This window comes from Macrosteles quadrilineatus, unplaced genomic scaffold (genome assembly GCF_028750875.1).
Source record: "Macrosteles quadrilineatus isolate MER2022 unplaced genomic scaffold, UCM_ALF_1.0 Scaffold_7__1_contigs__length_78375512, whole genome shotgun sequence".
Classification (NCBI taxonomy): domain Eukaryota; kingdom Metazoa; phylum Arthropoda; class Insecta; order Hemiptera; family Cicadellidae; genus Macrosteles; species Macrosteles quadrilineatus.
The window spans coordinates 21,462,093-21,489,524 of NW_026542600.1; the positions used below are offsets into that span (position 1 = coordinate 21,462,093).

The window sequence follows — 27,432 nt, forward strand, 5'->3', positions numbered from 1 at the left end:
TGATGACAGGCCTGTAATAATTACCGAGGAGTCAACAATGTGTGTAAATGTGCGTGAAATTTCAACTACAGGGGTATATCCTTTGACAACGTTTTAGTCCAATATGGACTTTTGCAACACGTTTGCAATTACTAAAGTATTGAATTTGTGCTCGAGGTAGACTGGAATATTAATATTTGTTTTTTTATTATTGTTGTTGCTGTGGTCAATAAAAATTGAGAGGAAATTTGGTACTACCATTTTCTCAAACACACGCTTGGGGTAAAAATGGGAATCTTCTTCATGGTAGGATGGAGGTTAACTGTCATTTATCATATGCCTCGATCATACCGGAACTGTATTTGAATTTGAGCAACTCTTTTCCAAAGATTGTTAATTAATAGTAGTAATGTTAATTGTTTCGATCGGTTAACCTACCTCTCTAATATCTATTATTTCCATTCAACGATGGTTTGTACCAGGTTTACAGTGAGAGTAAGAGAGAGAGGGGGTTTCCCTTGAAGCAGCAGCAGGCAATGCGGGTGCTAGCTGGGTGGGCTTAGTGCGACAACACATAGCCCTCGCTTACACTAAATGAGCTTACTGATTACCTTCGTTTGTTTCTTCACCCCACCTGTTGGTTTTTAGTAGATAAGTGGTACTCGATACTATGTTATTTTCTGCATATCCCGTACCTTTGCAATGAGATATATATTATTGCAGACGTTTGTGTATCCATGGTGGCGAGTTTGCATTTCAAGGTAAATCTAAAGATTAATTTATTCGTTTTTTTGGAAGAGATTTTACATTTTGATTTTTCAAGCATCTATTTTTAGGTGGTTCCCACAAAGTTAATTCAGAGGAATACCCAAATTATTGAAATTTATTTTATTAATTTATTTATTTTGATTATTGACCTTAATTTACATGGTTATATCGAAGAGACTTAGTAGCTCCTGAGCAAGTAAACCATCTAGATGTTAAAATTCTCTTCAATAAAACCACGGAAATTTGTGATTGAAATTGTTTGTAATGTACAACCAGATAAAATATCTTTTCGGAACTCTAATTTGCAAGCTCGTCAATTAACAACACCCCTTAAATTTACTTGGTGTGCTCTATACTATCTAACCTATAATTCAGTGTGGTTTGGGAACCATCAGGACACTGCTCTATCACAGCCTAGATTTACGTCATATCTAGTGGTTAAAAAGCGAGACTTCTGGCTTAGAGGTGCACATTCGAACCCCGCCAACCACCAATGGATTAAGCTGCTTAGTACTGAGGATCGAGACCGACCTTAACCTGAGGGTTCAGAGGGTTCATTAATTTAGAAAACACAAAGAGGGATGTATATATTACTATTTCTCAGAAAAGAACTTTCTCCTGTCTCCCTCTGCTAAAAATTAAACGTAATAACGGATGTTTAAGGTACAATTAGGTATGAACCTACTTACCATATCATGAAAAAACTATCAGTATTTAACTTTGATCCCACAAGTGGTCAAGAAGCTGGCATTTTCCGTACAAAAGTTTTCCACAATCGTAACACACTTATAACATCGTAAAGTTTGGTCATCTTTCAAAACTCATTTTCCAATAGTTTCTAAAGTCTACTAATGTTGTTATATTGACACATACATGTTACATTTTCTGTTAAATTGACAAAGTCTGTATCGTATTAAACATTGTACTGACTCACGCATGCTACGTAAGCCGTTATGTTGACCCACATATTCAATAAATGTTGTATTGATACACCATACTTACATTCGTCTTACCTGTAGCAATTAATTGTCAAGTGCCAGTATATTAAGGGAATTATTTTAAAACTAATAACAGTCATAATCTTCGACAGTTTAAAAGACTCAACCAAATGCTCATTTACTCAATGGAATTACTCATTTGCCGTTTGAAATAAACACTTCTTGTAAATATATTTTATCATCTTTCAGAGGCTAGCCTTGTTTTTTAGTGTTTTCTACAAATGTTTCCCGACTTACCATAGCTGTCACCAGTAAACATTTCTTGTATGTATTGATTTGATCTGACATTAGGCAAGTTTACTTTACCACCGTACACGATGTGTATTTTTTCACTTCCTAAGTAAGTTGCATAGCAGAACTGGTCAATATTATTCATCTCTCCAAGTGAGGGTGTATCTTGATTCCTTACTGTAGACCAGGCCTCTCTTCTACTCTTCTCATACGCATAAGATCCCATATTAATTGTCTCCTCCTCCTGTTTTCAATATTTCTTCTTAGAATTTGGGGCATTTTTGTTCTTCATACAAAACTAACGTTTTTACATTGTAGTCCAAGCAAACTAAAAAAACTGACACAGGAAAAGTTAAAAAATTCCAAGAAAACGTTTTATGGTTTTATTTTTTAGTGTTGGGTCTGCAGAGTGACATACTAAAAGTTGCCAAAAATCTGTCCACAGGAAACATCCTAAAATCACGATTAAAAATGGCGGCTTTTCCCAACATTGGACAAATTTGGAAAAAATATACCACATGCATATTATATTCACAGTTTTTGAGATATTGACTTGGGATGACCACCGATGTTTATTGGGTGGTTAGTACTTCATTTCGATAGGGAACTCATTTTTGGCCGCCATCTTGGATCCGCCATATTGGATATAAATAAAAAAATTACATGTAATGATAACGTTGTGACACATCATTATATTTGAATATATCTTCAAAACGTAAACAGATATTTAAAAACGGATTTCGGCATTGAAATAAGCGTGCAAATCTAGTTTATAATGATGTGTCACAACTTATCATTACATTTATTTTTTTTTAAATTCATATCCAATAGTTCCCTATCGAAATGAAGTACTAACCACCCAATAAACATCGGTGGTCGTCCCAAGTCAATATCTCAAATATTTTTGAATAAAAATGCATGTGATATATTTTTTTCAAATTTGTCCAATGTTGGGAAAAGCCACAATTTTTTTTGTGATTTTAGGTGGTTTCCTGTGGACCGATTTTTGGAAACTATTAGTATGTCACTCTGCAGACCCAACACTACAAAATAAAACCATAAAACGTTTTCTTGCAATTTTTTAAAGGTCATATTCTATATTTTTCTGACTATTAGTCTATAACCTTCTGACTATTACAAACATACATATTTACTCCCAAAAAGCTGTAGTTTCTTTTTCATAAACAGCTGTTTATTTGTTTTTGGGTTTGTTCTATGTAGTTTTTATGGGGGGAATGGACCTTTGAGAGCACCTCACGCCCTTTAGAATAAGAGTTTTTAAGTTCTAAAAGCTTATTGCAAAACTACAAATTGATACGAATCTTTTGACACCTCAGGCGATGAAATTGGTCAACCAATGAGGAAGGATTAGAGCTCACAAAAACGGCTTCACGTATTAAAGATATATATTGGATTAGATATAGTAAATTGTACATTAGTTGTTATATCGATGTACACATATTGAATTAGTTGTTATATTAAAAACGTTACATCAGCTGTTTTGTTTTGTTCCAGATGGCATTCCTCCAAAGCAGATCCATATCTTTGGTGGACATGTACATTGACAATTCAGAACCCTCCGAAAATGTTGGACAGATTCATTTCAGTCTTGAATACGACTTTCAGAATACCACCCTTATACTACGGATCCTAACGGTAAGTGTTTTAAACTGTGAATTCCTACATTAAATCAGAAGCATAAAGAATTTCTAATACATATGTAAACTTGATAACCCCTACGGTTTGTTGATGTAAAAATCTATGGTGTAGGCATCTGATTTTTAGTCATGTGAGATGTAAGAATATGTGTCACAGAAGAAAAGGCAAGAAAAGTATATTACGTTACTATTCCGGAAAATGCGGGATTACCATACGAGTACGCTAAACACATTTTGGGCGTGAAAAGTACGATATCTTTTGCCATACTAAAGCAACATAACAATTTAAAAAGCTGTACAAATCCGTTATATATTATTCCCACCGACTAAAGTACTTAAAAATCACTCTTCATAAACTCTAAGAGAGGTTGTGTTTTCGTTTATTGCCAATTATAATCAGCTGGTGTCCCGTACATCTCATTACAGTCCAGTAGTACGTTATGAAACCCCATTTGATTAAGCAGGCGGCAAACAGCTGTTTTCCGGACTAATTTCATGCGTGGAAAGGCTATGAAAACAGTGTAGTTTAGCAAAAACGTATTTATTATATTAGGAGTATAACGCATATGCAGTCTTAAAACGCTATTTCTTGAGTAGTATATAACCTATGTTATACAACGCTTATGAGAGGAAATTAATTTATAAATAGAGTATAAAAACCTATTATACTAAATTTGCATGGTTAGATTAGAGATTGATATCGATATAGGTATTTTACTCCGTATACTTAAATGACTTTCACGCGTATTGATATTAGCGAAAAAAAATGTCGCCTTTTGTCTATAAGGTTTTTATGTCCTTAAACTAGATTAAAGTAGTACAGTCATTATAATATTTCAATTATTCAGGTCGTTAAACCAAATATGAGTCTAAAGCCTTCATGGGATAATCCTTATAAATAATATTTAGAGTTAGATCCACCAAAACAACTTATAAATTAAGAGAGCATTCAATTTCTGTGAAAATGTCATTGAAATTTATATTGCCACTTACAAAGAATTTATTTGGGAATTATTATTAAGTTTACACAGTTTTATGAGTGTTTGAATTGTTTAGTTCCAAGCAACACAGACCAGTGGCGTGTAGTGTTTTTTTTTAATTAAAGGTTTTTTAAATTTAATACAAAATACAATAACCGTGCGAAAATTAGGATTTATATGTAACTAATGCTCAAAGTGGCACTTAAATGCACTCGAGAGAAACGTTTAGAGCGAATGTGCCCACGAATAAACCACATTTTTCCAATTCCCTACATTTATTGTAAATATAGATATAACACTAATACATTTTTATCTGGTTGTTGGTTTAACAAAATAATTCAGCCCATCCGTTTGTAGTATTACAATAATATTTCCCATCATTTGCACTGATTTGATTAAATACAATAAATTGTTATTCCACCCAACAATTTCCAAGTTACAAGTCAAATGTCTCACGTTGTAGTTGTAAACAAAATGGCAACAATGGTCAGCGAAACAGCTGATCTATTATCAATCAACGCTGCCAAGTTGATTTCCTGGCCACAACATAACTTATTATATCTTATTTTTGGTCGAAAAGTAAGACAAAGTAAAACGAGAGTTAAAAGTCAAGATTTTTCGAAAAAGTTAAAGATTGCGGGAACCAGTTATTTTGTGTGTTAAAATTAGGTCAAAACGGCCACTTTAATAGGTAATAATAGAAAACCAAATCACCAATTTATCATTTAAAAAGGTTATTCAAAAATTTTCGTCTCTTATTAATTTTTTTTTATTAAAAAACGGCAGACTTTTTAAAATTTTAAATCTTAAACACACTGTCTTTATTTTGTCAGCTCAAAAAAAAATATTCTTCAAATGTAGGCGTTGAATTTGAATGTTGGCGGCCACGGCGCGGTAGATGACAGAGCGGGACTTGGAAAGCGCCCGCATCCGACGCGATGCAATAGTGATACACAATGTATGATTTTTGCAGTCATAATTTACCGGCGCGTACTTTATGCCTTAATCTAATTTAAATACTCTACAATGTACAGTGTACATTGTTCACTCCCTTTACTCTAAATAATAAGCTATCTGTGATAAGTTTTAGTACTTCGAGCACTTCGTAATTTACGGGTACACTTCTCCAATGGAATTAGAATAGTTTTAAGTTAAAATTCAAGACTAATGTTTGGGTAAAATGGGCGATTTCTATGGAACTATGGGTAGCCAGCTGAGTTGATTTAGCTTAGTAACCTTTAGATTGCCGGTTAAATCATGATAAATTAGGGGCTTTTTCATTGTTTATGAATAGATCAATCAAACTTTAATTAATGGTTTTGCCAAATAAACAGCTGTTCTTAGCTAGTAGCAAATCCACATTAGGTATGTCACTACTATTATATTCAGGCAAAAGCATTGAGTCTCAAAATAATCACATAATTGAATTTCTATTTTATCGCTGTATGTAGTTAAGCTAGACTTATCAAACAGTAAAACGAGTTTTAATGGAAGTAGATCATGACAGTGTGTCCAATAATCCATTTGTTTATCAAAATGGGTTGTGGAGAGATCAAAACAACGTATTCATGTCATTAGTTTTTCATCAACGGTGTGCGTTACATTCAAAAACACGTCCCGCATTGTGTCATTAAAGTTTGCCGTCAACTGTAGAGAGCTTATAACATAGTGAACATTTCATCATGTTTAACAACATTGGCTCTGCTAAACAATTGTGTTACTCACATTATTATATGGGGTAGTTTTCTGTGCTTTATATGTTTAAAGTTGAATGGTTTTCAATTTTTTATCAATGAGCTAACTGTTGTAGAAGATAGTAAATAAACAAAATAATATTACATCCCAGTTCCAATTAATAAAACCTGACATACGTATGATGTTTGTAAAAATACCAAACTATTGTTTTGAGTTTTCTGTTCCATATCCTGATCAGTGTCATACAATTATAGCCTATGAATTACTTTTCGTGTAATTATTTCTTTCAAATATACAGATCTGACAAAAGTGTACATCACTGTTACTGTAAAAAGTACCTTTTTTACATTTTCACACGAAACATCATGTAACATACAATCATATGTTATATTATGCAAAACTGTAAATCAAGTTGGAGATAGTAATCATAAAAACTGAATGTAGTAGAAAAATGTCTTTAAAAGTTTTGGGATTAGGTCTGATGAACTGGCCCACATATATGAAAAATGACAGATGTACTTTATTTTCATTCTTTAACTAACTGTTGAAACTATGCATGGTACAATAAAGTGAATGTATTGTGTAATGTTTTCTATATTTCAAAGCAACCGCTTATTTACTTATAAGTTTGAACTTTTCAGATTAAACATGTTCCGTTCATTCTTTACTTGAATTTTGAATTGGGTTAAGTTATATTGCGTTTATATTTTAACTACCATCCAGGTACATTTCTTTCATTTCAAATGTAAATATTAGATAATTCGCTATTCTTTTTAAGATGCAATTTCTTTTTCACTAAGAAAAAAGAAAACACGATTATTGAATAAAATTACCATTGTTATAGACTGCAGCTCCCTTACTGAATTGTATTAAGGTACTCTATTTCTCTTGAGTTACAAATCTAATGAAGAATCATTATTATCAGAGAAATAAAATAAGCCACGTTTTTCAATGAGGTCAAGTTTTCATTGGTCTATTTTTGTTGCATTATTTCCACAAACATGAACTCCATAAGTTAATTAACATTCACTACGAAGCACCCAATCAGGGCCAACTTCTCGGATGTATTTTCCTCATATCTTCCACTCCATATGGCCAAGTTTAGGACTATTCCAGGTATCGATTTAGCAAGGGCATTAGTTTTGATTAAAACTCATCCGTGTGAATATGACTAAGTATCACTTGACATCTGCTTGAATACAACCAAATATATGAAATAATCACAACGTTTCACATGATTTTCATACAATTTGTATGCATATTTACCATATTGTACCTTTTATCTTCACGATTGATCTAAGGGTTGTTACAAATTTACCGAGTAAGTACATTTGTTTGAAGCAAATAATAAATAATTTGTATTTAAATTATAATTTGATTGAATCTGATTTTACACAAAACCTAGATTGTAAACTTTAGAATCTGAAGCCTTAAACAACAATAAAAATCTATGCATAAATATTGTTACACGTAATAAACGCTGTGAAAAATGCATTTAAGTTAGTGGAAAGGATTTTGAACAATTATTTTCAGTTTAAAACCTATGTTGTGTGAATTCAATTTTAATAAAATTATAATATAAATAAAATTGATTTATTATTTGATTAAAACAAATACACTTACTTGGTAAACAGATTTTTGAAACACCCGGTATATACTACGGTTTGTAGCCTTATATTTAAGGCGTATGTAAGTGAATGGTAAGCGTTGAATGGACGAGATATAAGCCTCATTTGTGTTTATTTGAGGCTTATTGTAATAGCTGCTTCTTCAGGTAGTACCATTTGTTAGAGGCCTTATGACCAAGAACAATTAAACAATCAAAAAGCTTATGTCGTTTCTGGGCATCCAACCGGCAACCCTTACAGCGGAGCATTATATTCACTCAGTTACCCAGCTACATTGGTAGAATGGTGCGGAAGCCGTAGCGGGGTTGAAGTAATGTGACTGAAAATTGTCCCCTTGTTACATACCTATAATTAGATAGATTTGATCTGTTAATGGACAGCTATTCTTAAAATAATATTTTCAAATTGTTTGTTTCTGTTTGAAACCGTATTCTAATACTCTACAAGAGTATAATCGAATCCTGTAATATTGAAACTAATTTTACATTTTAACTGAGGTGCTTTCCGAAGCATCTGCTGTAATGTCTATAAAACAGCTTAATTGAACATTTTTGATGAGAAGAAAATGTATTTCTATTTAAAAACAAAACAAAATAACGTTTTAGCTTGATAGTACATTTTTAAATAGTTTTGAGCTAGAATAGATTTTTGAAAAGATCAAAAGCACTCTAAAACCTTCCTGTATTCTTCAAAGGCTAAAACTCCTTTACCAAACGGAAGAACTGCATTAAGTGCGTCAACAACCATTGACAAACACACAATAGCATTTAAAAGGAAAGCTGCCACTCTGCTGTGTTCAGACAGTATCGTGTTCATAATGGAGTAACTTCTGAGCTTGTTGATGTGCTTTAACAGACTTATCTTCAAACTAACATATATACTGTATATTTTTTTAGAATACTCTACTTTGTTCAAAATACTATTTGAGTTAAGGGTTGTACGAGTCGTTTGAATAGTTACAATACACAAAAATAAACAAACTATTACTGCTAGAGGTATCTTAGATATTTATGTAAGAATACTTAGTTTTTGAAAAGTTTCAATACACAAACTTTGATCTAATGAACAAACTACAAGCTACTATCAAACGTAATCAACATGTTCATAATGAAACACGTTTCAAACTTTGCTGAATGCTTTAAAACATAAACTTGAGGAGCAGTTCATTAAAATATTCATGTTTTGTAGATAAGTAGGTAAAAACTTACAGTACAATTTTGAGTCATCATTGAACTTCAACAAAGATTAACCACCATCTATTGGCTATTTAATGTCAGAAAAGTTGATCATTCCTACCCATTTAAAATTAACATTAGATTCAATGAATTAATTAATTACTTATTTAATTAAAGTGTCTCAAAAAATTTCATAAAATAAATGTTTAATTAACTCTATTTTAGCATTATATAGACATATACATATACACATATACACGACATATACACATAGTATATAATAATATACATATACAAACACAAAATGGAGTTTTGTAAAATATTTCCACCTTCCAGAACATTTTCATCATATCATTAACTGGAAAAAGCAATATTTTATTCCCTGAAACCATGAAATTACCAACCAAATCCATTACATTCTATCAAAGCTCTGACAAAGAGGTAGGTAGTCAAAACATCAACTTCCAGGTAGTATTACTTTAATCTAGAGCTGAAAAAGGGATATTAATAATGGAACACTATGTCTATATTACTTTTTCAATGTTACAATTTGTCCATCATGTTTTTTTTCTGTTCAGAACAGATAATTGCTTGAAACTATCTAAAAAAAATGGAAACTACATAAATAAATATATTCGTGGAAAACATGTAACATTATTTTTAATGAGGAAGAAAGAAACTTGCTCCAGTATATTTCTCCGTTTAGGGTGTCTGGTTTGGGGAGGAATATAGTTTCATTTTAAATTTCCAAAGAAGTGGTTGAAAAAAGATCTCTTGAATGTAGTTAACATTACTGAATCTATATTGAGTACATCTTATATTTGTAATGTAAGATTTTCAAGGTTTGTATTTTGAGAAGTGTAGCTTGAATGTAAAACAGTCGATGGATTTGTCTCAGTCACATATCCTAGATAATCTAAAACTTATATTGATATAGTGTACTCAACAGGTATCCTCTTCTAACTTGCCTCTTGTTTCTGTTCAGGCTAAGGAGTTGCCTGCAAAGGACATGTCAGGAACGTCGGACCCTTATGTTCGAGTTACGTTACTACCTGACAAAAAACACCGTCTCGAAACCAAAATCAAGCGCCGCACCCTCAACCCTCGTTGGAATGAGACGTTTTATTTTGAAGGTTTGTAGTTTCCTGTGACTTTGAGATTTCTGAGATCAAAGACATCACAGTTAGGATTCGTGGCAGTAGCATAGCCTCCAAACTACCAATGATTATTGAAAATGTTGTATACATCTGCTTACTGGTAATCCCTTAAATAGTGTTCAACAACTAATTTTGGTTGTGTGTACACCAACCAATACAGCCTATACATTGTTTCGATGTTTAAATATAATAGTCCTCAGCAAAAGATTACGGAATTATGGTGGCCAAATACAGCCTGAAGCTGGATCAAATTTTCGGCCAAAGCTAGTCGTGGAAAGTTTTTGTTTTTCTATGTAAGTGACTTCCAATAAGCAGGTATCTACACAATTTTCAAGGTTTGGTGTTTTTTGTTTCTATTAAATTATCTTACTCTTGGCCAGTTTACTTAGCATCATTCATAGCTGGAGGAGTCATTGTAGTGTAACTTATCTTACGCTCCATCTGATCTTTCTGTAAATCAAACCTGTTCCTTGTGTAAACCTAACCTAACCAAAAACCTTAGACTTGAATAATATGTCATAAAAACATTCTTAAAGACTAGATTACCTGCCTTTTTTATAATAAGAACGTTTTAAATAATAAGATGTTCACCCTTCATAACCATAAAATATTAGTTTTTGTGACAACTGAAGTAAACATCTTTATGCTATACCATTGGAAGAATATTTAGTAATTCAGACGGAATAGCTTGTGGTCTTACAGAAATGGAAAATAATGTTTTGCACAAAAAGGGAATCACGCACGGTCACACAAGAAACCCTGATAAAATAACATAAGAGTTGCCTCACAAAACACAGTAATTAATGTGCATAATTTGTATGTTAATTTTGGTACTGTTGATACAGACCAAATTCAAAGATTATATTTTTCGTCAGCAAAAATTCGTATAAGTTACTATTGCTGCGAAAACAAGCAATTATTAATAATCCCAGGATGATGGTTTGATTGCCATCAAGGTTAATGGCACATTATCTTATAAATAGTGTAATGATTGTAAAATTACTGAATGAATGGTAATATTTGTATACATGATTTACATGTTTAATTTACTCTATCATTTATTTAGTAGGATAATCAGTATTGAATCATAGTTGTACAGATAATTTAAGTTATCTGAAACGTGTGAGAGGTGCCTTGTGATTAAGAATAGCATGGCTATTGTTATCTGTTTTGTATATTCTTTATTCCCATTGAAGGCATATACTGTACAGGTCTTGTTTCCACTAAGTTCAATAAAAATCCTTCTAAGTAATTGGTTTGAAATGTGTGTCTTTACGAATATAAATACACTTAATTTTTAAATTAAATATTTATTGAAACTGTTTATGATGAACAATTTATTTTTGATTCGTTCAATGATTTTTCGTTTTTGTAATTAGGTTCGAAAAATTAAAATCTGAATAAAACCATTGACTACAAACCCCTTTAAATAGCAAGCTGTATCAAATAACGTTCTGTGTGCTTGGCTTGACCAAGTAGTTTCCGTACATTTAAACAGATCGCTCCACCTGTACCACACAGTTAGCTTGTGAATCTGGCTGCTCGGGGCGGATGGAACCAAAGATGTTATTCAAACCATATTATAAAAACCAATGCATTGTATCTTGATAAGGTTAATTGCAAGACGTTGTTAAAAAAATACAATAAAGTCAAATAATATTATACCCCGTAGCTCAGTCTTTACCTGGTAAGCCAGTTCGTTTGTTTGGATACCAGCCTTCAGATTTTCCATAACCCTTCAGTCACAGCAACCTTTCTATATAGTAAATTATCTGCTAAAATAGGGTACTAATAAATGTGCAAAATAAACAAGCTTTAGACTTCACTAGTAAGTGAGTGCAGCAACAATGAAACTCAGAAACTCATTCAGTTTAATTTACAGGTTTTCCCATCCAGAAGTTGCAGAGTAGAGTACTTCATTTGCACGTTTTTGACTACGATCGGTTTTCTCGTGATGACTCCATTGGTGAAGTGTTTTTGCCTTTATGCCAGGTATGTGATGAACAATTATTTAGATATACAAAACGCATTTTTATTAAGTATTAAAGTATAAAGCATAGTCATACTGTATGCGTATTTTTCTTATACAGATTAGTTTAAGTTCTTAAATTCCAAACCGTTCGGACGGATATAAAGTGACAACCCTATGAACCTAAAAACATTTAGGGTAAAAAAAAACTATCACAAAAGTCAATAAATATCTTCCTGGTTACCATACAGTCAATATGCAATATCAGGGTTTGACCTAAAAGGGCTGGATTGAAAAGTAATTTCATAACTAAAGTAATAAGTAGTTTGATAGATTGCATGACATTTTCCCTTAACCAGACAAGTTTTGACGATCAATGAAATTAGTATTCACAGTGATTAGTATATTGCACGATGATTGTGCTAATCATCTATGTACAATTAATTTATGTAAATATTAAATAATCCCAATATGGTTAAAGTAAAAGTGGATTATAACCATTGTAATAAATTGACACTAACAGTTTCCACAGTAACAATTTAAAACAAGTTTAGTTTATAAAAAATATTTGATATTACTAAGTTAATAATATTGACTCAGCATAAAAAAAAACGAACTGCAAACCACGAATAATATTTGTGTTTGGTTATTAGCCACTTTACAATTGTTAAAAGGATGAATTAGTTAAAAATTGTCTTTGTCTACACTGTGTCTAACACTATCAATCATTTAAATAACTGATTACAGAAGTTTTATACGCGTATATTACACTTTGGTTCTTATTTGGATTCTAATAATATTGATTTAAAATAAACGATTTTATGGATAAAATACGTAGATGCATCAACACTGAATGTAAATAGTTCTCCACCGCATTTATAACAAATCGCTAATAAAATTGAGTCATCAGTTTCAATACCTTAATCCCCTTACTCAGGATTAAATTCAGCAAACTGGGCTTAAGGCACGTTTGTAGATGGGATTCATTTATTTTTGACAAGCTTTCTGCTTCATTAACCTTAGTTTTTGTATTAAGTACGTAATGTGTATCCAATATGAACAATATGAACGTCAGGAAGTACAGGTGGAAAACTCAATGTTTAGAGAAAATCGACAAATATCTCGCTTCATCATAGTGATTGGATTCATCTTTGCCCTTTATGTGGGCAGAATGAAAAGTTGGACATGTTGGTGGCAAGATTAAAGTTTAAGAGGTCTCTAAGATTAAGTTTATTTGTTTTGTCATGTGTTTCTAAACTGTATTGTATAAGAGTAATTGTTTCAGCCAAATACAGTTACATGCCCAAACTATAGCCTATTAATCAAGTCATTGAAAAAGATTTCCTACTTTTAATCAATCATAAAATACTTGTAAAGTTGCGAACATGTAGCCTATCTAGTTTCTTTATTTAAATTTGGTAACAGTTCAATTTTTCAGTTGTATACAACGCGATGTATATCGTAGACTTTTAAAATCGGTTCATACAGTGATGTTTTTTAATACAAAATTGTTCAATTGAGAGTAAATTGTTACAATACCTCAGCAAATTCTTGTCACAGTTAACCTGCAGATCAAGTGAATTTATCCATGATTAGTCATTCGCTAATCAGGTCTGATTATGATTGGAGTTTCTAATTATTGCAATCGATCACTAAATCACCATCTATTGTAAATACAGGGTGGTAATAAAGTCCGAATACAGTTAAATATTTTCTTAACGACAACAGATAAATGAATAAGATTTGGTACATCAACACCACACCTAAAAATCTTCTTTTTTTAGGAAATATCAATTTTCTGTCATATTATGGGGACTCCCTGCAAGGAGTTAGAAGGAAATCTTAAATAGAAGCATAGGTTGTCATGTACATCAAGTTAAAGGTCTTTACTAGCAGAATATAATGCCGCAAACTTGAACTCAAACGGACAACCGAGCCAAGAATGACAGTTGTTCAAAGATTCATTTAATTTGCATCGCTATTATACGCTTACTCCACAGGGGGTACAGCCCTAGGAATCGGAAGAAAATTTTTAACGTAAGCATAGGTCGATATGCACATCAAATTAAATGTCTTCACTAGTAGATTACAATGCCGTAAATTTAAGCTCAATTGAACGCCTGAGTAAAAAATGGCAGATTCAAGAAATATTTGAACGGCTGCCATTTTGCGCAGAATCAACCTTTTGAACTGCGATTTGCGGCATTGTATTCTACTAAAAATACCTTTCATTTGATGCATATTGACCTATGCTTCCACTTAAGATTTTCTTCCGACTCCTTGTGGGCCGTCCCCCTGAAGAGTTATTGTATCACTGAAAATGTGTTAAGATAAAGTTTTATGCTCTGTAACTTTGTACCACGTATTGTAGCTCTATGTACATTATTTTTTTTAATATTCAACTGTCTTCGGACTTTATTACCACCCTGTATTTCCCATCTTGTAAGTTAACAGTAAAATTAAAATATATGTTTAAAGTGATGTTAGACTATTTTTACTTATTTCCTTAAATTTGATAACACGTATAAAAAAAAACTATCTAACATAAAAAAGTAATTGCTTTTCAAAATCTATAAACTGTTTAAGAAATATTATATTTTTTGTTCAAAATTGGGAAAACAAACCCCAATTTTCACCCCATAAAACTCCGTTTGCATACTGCGATATTTTGTAGGATAATATATATATATATATTTATAATATATATATATATATATATATATATTGCAGGATAGTTGTGTTATTTCCCAGGATAACCTGGGAATATCGCTTAATGTACAAATCATCTTGATGAGTAGAGCTAATGTTTTACTCGTCTAAACATCTAAAGAGAAACTAAAATGCATTATGATTTCGCATAATAGTTATTCATAAATTTAATATTTTGTATGTTGTGTCTTTTTAATCATCCTTGAAAGTAGGGAGTTGTTTTTAAAACGTCCTGCTAATTTTATCGGCTTGAGAAGAACTTTGGAGGACATGTTTGCAACTTTAACTCTAATTTGAAAACACTCAACCTTTAATAAAAAAACCCTTTATCATACCAATATTCAATTAAACATGTTTAAACTCTAAACCACCGTTGTACACCATAAAACTTGTCGTCTAGTAATTTACTCTGACATAAACATGCGGTGAACTCTCCTCAAACTTGTGGGTTCTGAGGTTTACCTTTGTGTCTGTTTACTCTTAGGTGGATCTCTCTGAGAAACCCTCTTTCTGGAAAGCTTTGAAACCCCCAGCTAAAGACAAGTGTGGGGAACTGTTGACCTCTCTATGCTACCACCCGAGCAACAGCATTCTCACCCTAACTCTCTTGAAAGCTCGCAACCTCAAGGCTAAGGACATCAATGGAAAATCCGGTAATTAGAAACTTACTCTGTAATACCGAGCAATAAGATAAATACTCAACACTTTGATGTTTCAACAACAACTTCCTAATCAAATATTAACTGAGAGTCTGGAATCATTGCAGTATATTTCATCAGGGATAACGCCAATTTATGAATGGTTGAATCACCTTTTTTTCAAATTTCGAGCCATATAGATTTTAAGAATATACAGGGTGTTTCCAAATTGTCTGGACATATTTTGTAGACTTGTTCCTTGGGCTAGGACAAACAGAAAATTTCATATGCGTATGGGTATAAAATGCCTAGATTTCTGTTTGTCAGTTTGTTTGTGATTTTTTTAAACAATTTTATAGCTTGGGCATTTTTCAAATAGAAATTGGTATAAATGTGTCATTTGAAAGGTAAAAAGAGCTTTCAAAATCGTTTCAATATCTCAAGCCTTTTCAATATGGTGGCCAATTAAAATAATAAAGGCCAAATTTCATGAAAACCGTAAATTCAGAAAATTGTTTTAGGATCAAAAATATAGAGGGTTAAAATCTAAATCAAATGAGATCTTATTTGACGAATTGGGATGACAAACAGCCCAGTTATCAGTTTATTTTACTACATTCGGTTACGCAATTTAATAGGCCTACTATAATAAACCTAACTTAGTAGTCCTGAGCAGTATGGTAGCCCCTTTAAATTGCGTAACCGAATATAGATAAAAACGGATAGCTCAGTTTTCATGAAATTTGGCATATAAAATTTTAAATGGCCGCCATATTGAAACGGCTTGAGATATTGAAACGAATTTTTAAGCTTAATTTACTTTCTAAATGACAATTTTATACCAATTTTGAAATTTCTATCTTAAAAAATGCCCAACATAACATAATTTTAAAAATTCACAAACAGATAAACAGAAATCTAGGCATTTTAGACCCATACTTATATGGCATTTAATGTTTGTCTTAGCCCAAGTAACATGTCCACAAAATATGTCCATACAATTTGGAAACACCCTGTATAGCTAAATAAATAAATCAGAAATATTAAAGCAAAGATATTAAAAGAGATGACAATAATAACACTTTTTTTAAAGTCAATGAAACTTATTTTGATATTGAAATAAACAATATGAAAATTGAAAGTGAACAGTATGAATGTGTAAGAGGTTTAAATTATAGCTTACACACCTTAAATTTGTAGTTTAATATTATGTTCATCATTTCAAATATACTGTTTTAAACATCAGTCAAAGCAATTTAACACTAAAGGGTTGCCATAATTTGTTGCTTTTAAATAGATCGTAAATGTCGTAGATATCTGTAATTGTGTTTTTGCGGATTTTTCTTAGCTAAAGTTAAGAGATAATTAACTTTTAGCTGTTAAATAAAATACTAGATTGTTTTAACAGTGTTTCCGTCATTTCATTGAGGTTGAATAGGGAAGAAAGTAATTATTCATGCTTAGTATAGCTCATGATTAAGTATACTATAAATAAATAGTTGTGGTGCGGAACGAAAAGAAACCAAAGAGAAAATTGTTTTCGAAAATAAATTACTCAACTACTTTCAAAATTAGTTGAGTATACTTACAAAATAAGTTTACTTATAATTCAACTACTACAACTTTTTCCCCTTTCTCTGGTCTTTTATCAACGTAAAATAAGCGTACAAATGTATATTATCAGTCTTATTTGAACTTATTACTTTGCTCTTTAATTTGTATAAAAGATATGCACGATATGCACACATAGGCTATTTCGCATACTAAGGGTTAAAGAATATAATGTAAATATACTGCAATCATAAATATTTACAGATGAAAACCAGGTAACCTTTCAAAATCTTGTGCCATTATGAACTATACCTTTGATTTCTTTAACCAAAGTACACTTCCTTCATCTTGGTTTGTTTCAGATCCCTATGTGAAAGTTTGGCTCCAGTTTGGAGACAAAAGGATTGAGAAGCGTAAGACTCCTATTTTTAAATGTACCCTAAACCCAGTGTTCAATGAGAACTTCAGCTTCAATGTGCCCTGGGAAAAGATAAGAGAATGTTCATTGGACATCATGGTCATGGATTTTGACAATATTGGTCGCAATGAACTCATCGGCCGTATTTTGCTCGCTGGTACGTAGTTTTTGCAGATAAATTTTCAAACGGAATTTTTTTAAATATATTTTGGATATATTATAGAATAACATATTGGACTCAATGTATTACAAAAATTTGTAAATCTATGTAACTTTTGTTCCTAACATAGAGAGACATTTTTAGTGTAAATCAACATTGAACACAAAAGATGTCCTTTAAACTTTACAATTGTGCACAGTTGCACTTTGTGCAAACTGTTTATTCATTACTAAACAACAACAGACAATCGACAAACTAATTGTAGGTCTGACTGACGGACTAATAGTTACCGCGAACACAGTTAACTGTTGTATATCATTATATATTAATGGAAATCACTTTATTAGCATCTGGAATGCTTATTTAACAGACAGAGAACAGTCATTCACATGTTTTTTATTGGACTGATGTAGATTTAAATCATTTCATGTGTATCAGTTTATTATTATGTCACTATGTGAGGAATTTATTGTGCAATAAGTTAATTATCAGGATATAGAGATATGAGATGGTAAAGTTGGATACCTTAAGTAAAGGGAAACTATTTATATTTATAGGACATAAATCCTTCCTGTAAACAGGAAGTAAGTAAGCAGCACAGAATGGCATCATCATATATGGGTGATTACATTTTGCATTAAAATAAGTTCACAGACTTGGGTTGCAATACTCTTTTTAAACCAAAGCTATAATTGTCATAACCTAAATAGTGTCATGAATTGTAAAAATATGTTGTGTATCATAGAGTTTAAATATATTTTCTTAACAGGCAAAAACGGGTCTGGTGCATCGGAGACAAAGCATTGGCAGGACATGATTACCAAACCCCGCCAAACCATTGTGCAATGGCATCGGCTAAAACCAGAGTAAGCGCGTCTCAGGGTGAGTCCATTGTAGTTATTTGATTAATATTTTACAAGTTTAGTACTTTTATAATGACGGAAGGCTTACCTGAGTGGGAAAATGTCCATAGTTTCTCTGACAGTATTATCAACTAAAAAGATTGAGTAGGAAGGAAGGTTTAGGAAGATTAACACTTGTACAGTGTTTTTATCGCTAAGTTGTGCTGTGAAAGAAAGGGGTGTTTATGAATATGATCAAGAACAAGTTCTTACTAGTTAAGTTGCTGTTGACTTTCATGATTATAATAGGAGGAAGCAAAGATTTATTTAGCAGATCATTTTTTTTTAGGAGGGGGATTTCCTCATATTTTATCTTTTCAAAGTAATTTCAAGTACCATACAGATCGTTAGACACTAACAACCAATTATTATTTCCAGCTCTCAAACTCTCCTACATAACTCTAAACGTAAAGAACGTTATTGAAGGGTTTTCATGTTAGTAAAACATTTTAATGGATCTTTTAAAAATATTCATACTTTTAATGTTTTTAATAACGATTCTGTTACCCACAACGACACATAAATTGAGTGTCCAAATACAGAATCCGCAAAGTTCATTTTGTTCTTTTATTGTTGAACTGATATTATACTGTTATACTGTTCTTGTTGGCAGGCACTAACTCGCTTCAGTGGCATGAATTGATGTTCCCCTTAGTATGACCATGTTTAGTTATTCAGAGATAGAGACTACTCCTGCTCCACCTTCGAACCAAGCAGGGACATCTTTGACCATTCGAGTGAGGATTTTTATAAACTCTACTTATTTCGACCCATCAGTGTTTAAGTCTAGTTTGTAAAAGAGATTTTAGTATCTGTTGGTGGTAAAAGCATTCCTTGTGTAAAGTTACACTTTTATGAAATAGGATATTTACACGTTATTTTCTCTCGAAGGAGCCTGTACATGCGAATTATTTTGATATGTTTTGTGACACAAAGATAGAGTTAAACTGGCAGAGTTTTACCTGCTTTATTTTATAAATCTTTTCTTTGAGGAACGGTTGCTGTACTATAAAGTGTGCGAGTTTCTAAAATATTATATTTTTACCATCGACGTGGGGCGGGAACGATATATGTGGATACCGTAAAACGGAGGTAGTTGTAGAATGCTGTGCATGTGATACACTCGTATTCAGCTCAGCTATGTATGGAGACCTAACCTACATCCCGTCTATGTCACACAACTAACAATGTTTCATTGAGTAGAATCTGTTCATTTATGTCAGTGTGTTATGAATGTTTTATTGTTTAATGTTGTGTCGAATTATGTAGATGTTAATACATGTTTCGTTACGGTAACTATCATAATGTGAAGCACAAACGCTTTAATGGTTTGATTTGAAAGGCTGAAAGCTGGATAAAATATTTTAATTTTTGCTTTGGCCACTTAAAATAAGTCAAAGTTTACTCCTATTGGTTAAGTTACGATAGTAAAACTAATAGAAACAATTTAATTGCGAGTCACTTTCAGTTTTGCAGAGAGGATACGAAAATAGCAAATATTCTTTTTATAATAATAAATTAATATGTTACTTTTGAATGACTAAAGCAAGTATGGATGTTTGTTAACAATACCAATCTCATTTCAAATAATAATTGTCGTTAAGTCCCCTTTTTAAGTTATGGTGGAAAAGAAATCTCACGTATATATTGAAACAAAAAATGTTTAGTTCATTATTGAAGTTTTAAGTGGCTAAAATACGAGTAATAAAACAAACACTTATTGATACATATTACTTTTATTGTAAGTTAAATAATACTAAGGATACATTCTATTCAAACAACAATCATACTAAAGATACCAGCAAAATGGACGCTTCACTTGTATGTCAACATACAATTTTATTTAAGTTAAAGAAATCTAAAATGGTATTAATCTAAATTTCTAATGTGTTTATTTCTTATTTTACTTTCTTACTGATTTTTTATAATAGTGTTTATTTCTATTATAAAAAATAAGAACAACTGTTTTAGCACTTTCCCACATGCCAAAAATATTTTGCATGATATATACTATCCTTAATGGAAGATTAAGCTGTTTGCCTTTTAAAGGGGGTGCTTTAATTTTACCTCATGGTTGTTGTATCTCCCTCACTTTAGGAAATAATTAAAGATATAAATTTCTATTTTCAAAAATATTACATATTTGCTACAACTGTAAGCAAAACTGAAATTTGTTTTTGCAATGATAAGAGCTATATGAGGATGCCTGGACTAATAAGTTACTAAGGAAACAATCTTGGAACAAACTGCTCCAGTCTGGCCAAAATACCAAACTTACTTCAAGCTTGTAGGTAGCTTTTGAATAAAAAACGTTAAAAGGCGATCCACGAATTTGATTCGACACACCTTAGGTAAGTTTTATGTTCAAATCAAATAATATGTAGTGTAACAAAATAAGAAGATTTCACAAGCACCCCCTACATAACAGGTAAACATCTGAGTCATTGACATTAAGACATGCGGTATAAGCCTCAGAATTATAATACATTTTAAAATGTTTATTAGTAAAGATTACTTATTTAGTGCAATAACTGTTGACGAACCACTTACAAAACCTCTTGCTCTATGTAGATGTACAAGTAAAGACCAATCCGTTGATCTGGCGCACCTATGAAAATGCTAAACTGAAGTGAATTAATTCCTCTGAAACCTTTTCATATAGACAATTTATTAAATGTTGCTGATTTTACTTTTGTAGTTAGTTTTACATTAGAATATGAACTCCGTTATTCCTTAAAGGATGTATTTTTATAATAAAGAGTGCTGTTTGGGAATCCGTTTCCACTATCCAATAAAGGCTTGTTAAACTTTAAAATCTCTTTAACTCTAACTGTACAACATTCGCTAAATATTTAAAACTTCAAGAACTATTGACCCACTTTTACCGTTGGCAGCTCATAGCTATTGAGAAAAATTTTAGACTTACAGTTCTCACAGCTTTCAAAAACTAGTTTTATAACCGATTTGTGTTTTAAGGGTGTTAACACTTTCACTGAGGACTCCTGTACGAACATATGTTTTCAATTTATACTAAATCTTTTCCAGTTACCATAATTATATGTTAATTATTATGCCATAATTGTTCATTCTGGGTTCATTTATTCGTTTGGCTGTCTCTATCATTTTATACATCCAATATTTATGGTACTTGTTAAAAGAATTTTGGTTAAATTGTTCTGCAATAGTGTACTCGATACTGGTAAGTTACAAATTTAACTGTATTTGTCACCCATGACTTTAATTTTGACATTTTAGTTTATAAAATTATTAATTTCACGTATGTCCAAAATTGTGGATCTTCCCACTACCACATCAGACTCGACTTTAGAGGGTCCGGGCGACAAAACTCGTGCGTGGGTCAATGGTGTTAGAAACATTGTCTGAGACTATGCGCAAGTGTTTTCTCAGTGATCGTGTTAGACCTACATCTTGCATTAGCTTAGAATCAGTAGTAATGTTCTTTGAAGGGGCCAAAATATAAAGAATTTGTTTTCTCTTTTGGCATTTTTGAAGTGTGATTTGTAAATAAAACAATGTATACTCTTTTTTATATCAAAATCTATGAAACAATCTCTTCTTACTATCCACACTGGTATTTTTTGCTTGTCTTTGAGGATGTTTTCAGTCGTAAAGCCAAAAAATGCTCAATACATGTAGCTGTAAATTAGATGTTCCATTGAATGGGGAGAGGATGTGAGTTAAAATCATTCAATGGAAGTTGTCAAGCAGAGCCTAATTGATAAAGTTATTTGCAGTTTTGTAATAGATGAGCAATTAATTTGGGAAACAGTTGAAGTCTTACTGTTTATTTATATATTCGGAGTACAGACTCATGTATAAAAGCCCTCTAAATCTAATTCATAACATTGGTTAAGACCAGCTATAAACATTACGACAAATTCAAGTGTTAGAGTAACAAGGCGACACTGAACAACAATCATTTTCAGAGAAAATGGTCAATAACTGATGCGTTCAACTTTAGAAACATATCAGTTTTTATCAGGTTAAAGATTTGATCATTAAAATTAGATACTCTAATTATATTCAAATACAGAATGGTTTTTAACAATAAATAGTTTGTCTATTTTTCAAGCTCTTAAATTGTATTTTTTTATAATCTGAGACTTCTCAATCCAAGCCAACTTGCTTCTAATGAATTAACGATTCTTGTAAAAAGTTTTACCTCATTTTTGTTAGTATGTTTGTATTACTCAAGGCAATACAGTTTTGACTACGGATGGATATATTTAATGATATGATAAGTAGGAGAGAAAATTTAAAGAGCCACACGAGGAATAGCCAGAGGTTTCACCGACATACTTTTTGAACGTTGAGCCTCTAATATCAGTATAATGGAAGAACCTTTGCACAAACTGTTGTAGTATTCAAATTTAGAGATAAATACTCTTCCATCAGAAATGCATCTATTTTCTGTAAATTGTATTTAGAACTCATACCGTATCAAACAAAAATGTTAAGTTACTGTAAACTTGGATTTTGCCAATTTGAAAACCAATGTTAGTGTCGGAATGATCTCCAATCTTATTTTAATTGTCATTTACGATACTTGGTATACATTTTAGTTTTAGATAAGTTACTAGATTCGCTTGCTTCACACATGACAGTATAACATGTATTACAGTGATAATTTTCACCCGATTAAGCATATTAAAGTTTCTTCTATGGCTGCAATTTCATAATTTCAACTAAGCTAGCAGGGTGCGGGAAAGTAGTTATCTTTAGGACCCTTTAGTCAAATTATTTAGTCCCCAAACATATTTTGTAATGTAATTTGAAACATTAAATAAAATTCAGATTGCTTTCAATAAGTCGTTTGTTCAGTGCGACATTTTCAGACTATCGTAGTGAAATCCCTTCAAGTTGTGCTTGGAGATTAAGTTTTAGAAGCCATCATAATACATAGTATATATTTTTCCATACACACTTTGGTCTAGCCTAGATTTTCGCGACAGAGTCACACTGTCCACAAGATTTTGTAACCCGAGTGTAGGATAACAGATGTGATTCAACCACCAGAATCCCCTGACTTAATTTAGTATTTGTAGATAACATTTAACAATTTTAATAAGGATTTTTGTAGAGCCTCTTATTGCCCTCAGCTAGACAAATATTCTGACAAAACCGAGGACTGAGGGTTAGGTGGAGCTGATAACCTCGGTTGTATAAAGGTCTATTTATAAGATATAAATAATATTTGTTTATTTATCGAGTATTCTCTCGTAATTTGTATCATGTATAGATTAGTTTTGTTCAATGTTTTGTGGTCGTGTGTACAATTAGTCGGTAAATAAGTAATTAATTATTTTTCAATAATATCGAGAGTGACTATCGAAGTGGCAGTATCGAGTGTTCGATTTGAATTTGAACATTATCGAGTTTATCGATATTACTTTTAGAAGTATAGATAATAGGCAAAAGAACACACACGTTATAATGTCAAATCTCACATTATTCCCTGTAAATCTAAAGAGAATTTATTTATTTGTCGATTTTTTCCAAAGCGATTATACACATTCAATTGTTGGGTTTTGGCTGGTGATAGAATATGAAGGGTTATGTACAGAATTCATCCCGATGTTTTGTCAATCTTGTATAGTCCGTGAGGTAAATATTCATCCCTGTATGTGTTACACTTACGAACGTTTCCCGATCTGCAGGTTCGAAGTCTGCACTACAGTTGAGCCTCTGTGTGCAGGAGGGGTTTTATTAGAGATGTAACGAATAGTACTTTTGGTCGAATACCGAATACCGAGTATTCGGTGAGGTCTTAGGCAGAAGCGCCGAATATTCGGCGACCGAATATTCTGCCTCAGTTATAGTTCTTTTATGTTTAGGACCCATAGACAAGTCACTACTGTACTTGTCTCTTTGTTATAGTGACGGGGAGGGGCATTGCACCATACTGTAATTTCACACTATCATCATCATAATTCACTAATAATTAAGTTTGATTATTAGTTTGCAAAGTTCTGAAAATAAATGTTGGTTCGTGTAATAATAAAATCCTTTCAAAATAATTTATTAAGGTTTTTTTTTCACAAAGTGTAATTATAACTAAATACCGGTATTCAGTATTGGACCAAATGTCGATTAGTACCGAATACTGAAAATTGGCCGAATGGACCAAATACCGAATAGTAACCGAATATTCGTTACATCTCCAATAACAACCCCTGCAGATTGGTGAACGATTCGTAGAAAGCTATGGATGTTATAAGTATATGCCAGTAGAAAATATGTTATAAATATCTACATGTATGTTATATTTACTGTCTTTATTGTTAATGTTTGTTGTTATGTTATGTTTGCTGCGTCGCGTCGCGTCGTAGCAACTTTATGTATTCCAAACCGATCTGGCATGCGCTCAAACGATGTTGACGAGTATTGTATGAATTAATGTTTATGTGGATAAACTCTTCACTTCTCAGTGTTTATAATATGTATAATTTGACAGCGTGTAACATTCTAAAAGACCATGACTGATAAAGTTTTTGGTTTGTAAAAACTACAATGCATGTTCAAATTTATGTTGTACATAAAAAAGGGGTGAATATTTACCTAAAGTAGTGAATTTATGGCATCGTTTTATCATAAATTTGTAACACAGTAACTCTATTTCCTACCCTGATACAATGAGTTGACTGATACTTATTGATTTCCGTTAATTTAGTTATATCGATAAGAAGACAATTACATCTTATAAATAAATGTTACGTGTCATCATTATGAGTGTATGTAGCATTGTATTTATTTGTACACATTCGTTTATTTTTGTGACTGGTGTATTGACCTTTACACTGGGCCTTCCTATGATAATACTTTACATAGCTGATGAAAACAGTAGTATCTGTATAGCAGAGCTTTTAACTGTGAACTCGCTTATGAGAGGCATTAACTGTTCAGTGTTACTTTTATCGCTAAAACGCTAAAGTGTCACTAATACTAAGTAAGAGGAGTCATATAATAAATGTTTGTGCCATAGAATTAATGCCTGACAAAGATTTATAATGATTTCAAAGTATAAATAAAGCCAATAAAATTACTTATCATGTCAAAATGATATGGAAAGTGTCACTGTAATAATTTTGTCAAAGGTTCTGAATTAGAATGGTCAGTGGTTCAATACATCAGCTAGTTTATTTTTATGCAATCTCAGTGCTGTAATTTGGTTGAACAGTTTCCAACTTCAGTTGTAGATTTAGAGCAGTTTCTCCTCATTTGTGTATATTTATATGATTTAGCTTTTCTGTTAGTGTACTGGAGTGTCAAGTTATTGTATAATAAAGAATTTAAAATCCATTACTTCTTTTAATTTATTTTTTTCTAATAAATCTGGTTAGAAAGAGTTATTTAATTAAAAGAACTGGTATAGATATGGAGATTCAGAACACTTTTTGGAGCTTATTACACAATACGAACAAGTTTTAAGGTAATTTAAAGAGTCTTGTTATTGTATTTACTGTACAGTCATGTAGCAGAACAAACCTTATTACTCATCAAGGCAATCATCAAGTTCTGGATGACGCAAAATCTCGCATGAAAACGTCGTATCAGTACGCCCTGGAAAGCAAGGATTATCTACAGTACTTAAATTAACTTTTCTAATAATTTTTCTTGATGACAATGAGCTAATTCGTTAAAATACTTTATCTACCCTACTTATTTAAAATAAACAATATCTCGACAATGATAAATTTGAATAACATTTGTTTTGACTGAATCTCAATTCAAGGTAGTTTCATACAGAAGAGGTTATGAACGTTTTGGCCAGAAACAGGTAAATTTAATTATTTGATATCAAATCAAACTGAAAACCTGAAGAGGATAATGCAACTGCAAATGAAGCATGAAGTTAACATCTGAGAAAAGAGTCTTGAATTTTTATGTTTTTGATTTTATTCGGGACATTTCAATGGATTTATTGAAGCTACCTTATAGAATTAATACAACTTTTAAATATATAGTATAATCAATATATATTATATATTTATATGTTACAGAAAATAAGGAACACAAAAAAACACAAGAACAAACTGTTTCCATGATGTTTTTTTTTCTGCAATGAACTTGTTATTATTTGGAAATTTTCATAACTTCTTACCAAACAGTGTTATACAAATTTCTCAAATGGCTACTAAATGTATCAAACATTTATAAACTCAATCGAAAAATTTTCTCAAATTTAGAGACAATAGCTAAGCTATCACGTAATTTTTAGGTTCCAAGTCACAGCAATTCTTCATGCTGCTTTACAGTATAGTTGTTGGCAATAAACTAAAAGTTCTGCTGGGTATTTTGACCCTCAAGAATGCGTCTATGGACTACCAGACAACACGGACTCCTTCAAAGAAGATCTTAAAATTAATTTTTGTCCAAGAATAATGAATCATTAAAATAATTTAATATTTGGTTGAATCTATAGATCATTTTAAATTTAGATAAACAACTTTGAAATTTTCACAATTTGAATTTTAAATCATTTTTTAAGAACTAAAATGCAAGTATTAGCACCTTTAAAAATAATAGGAATAACTATTTTACACTTTACTTTATCTTGGAAATAACGAATTACTTAAAATTGAGGCTATGCAAATTTTATCTAAGTTATTGTTAAACACTTTTGTATGTGAAACTTTGAAACCCATTGTATTAAAAATACTAATGTAATATGATAATTTGAATGAAACTTCAAGACTTCAAAACTTCAAGGATCTGCAATCAAACGTAACGAAGATCTGTTATGGAATGTGTAAATGTTGAAAAGCTTTATAATCAGAATTCTCATAATTAGCTTC

The 27,432-nt window shown here is 31.7% G+C and overlaps 1 protein-coding gene across 10 annotated transcripts in view; it reads left to right on the forward strand.

The window, feature by feature from the left end:
• LOC128998002 (synaptotagmin-7-like) overlaps window positions 1-20,317 on the forward strand; it is an 800,371-nt gene extending 780,054 nt beyond the window's left edge. For all 10 annotated transcript variants that reach the window (XM_054423907.1, XM_054423908.1, XM_054423909.1 and 7 more), the window contains 7 exons: window positions 3,492-3,632; window positions 10,098-10,245; window positions 12,152-12,261; window positions 15,432-15,600; window positions 17,499-17,711; window positions 18,484-18,596; window positions 19,230-20,317. In XM_054423907.1, coding sequence (XP_054279882.1) covers window positions 3,492-3,632; window positions 10,098-10,245; window positions 12,152-12,261; window positions 15,432-15,600; window positions 17,499-17,711; window positions 18,484-18,584 — 882 coding nt within the window. In that variant the 3' untranslated portion in view covers window positions 18,585-18,596; window positions 19,230-20,317. The remainder of the gene's footprint in view (window positions 1-3,491; window positions 3,633-10,097; window positions 10,246-12,151; window positions 12,262-15,431; window positions 15,601-17,498; window positions 17,712-18,483; window positions 18,597-19,229) is intronic.
• Window positions 20,318-27,432: the final 7,115 nt, after the last annotated feature.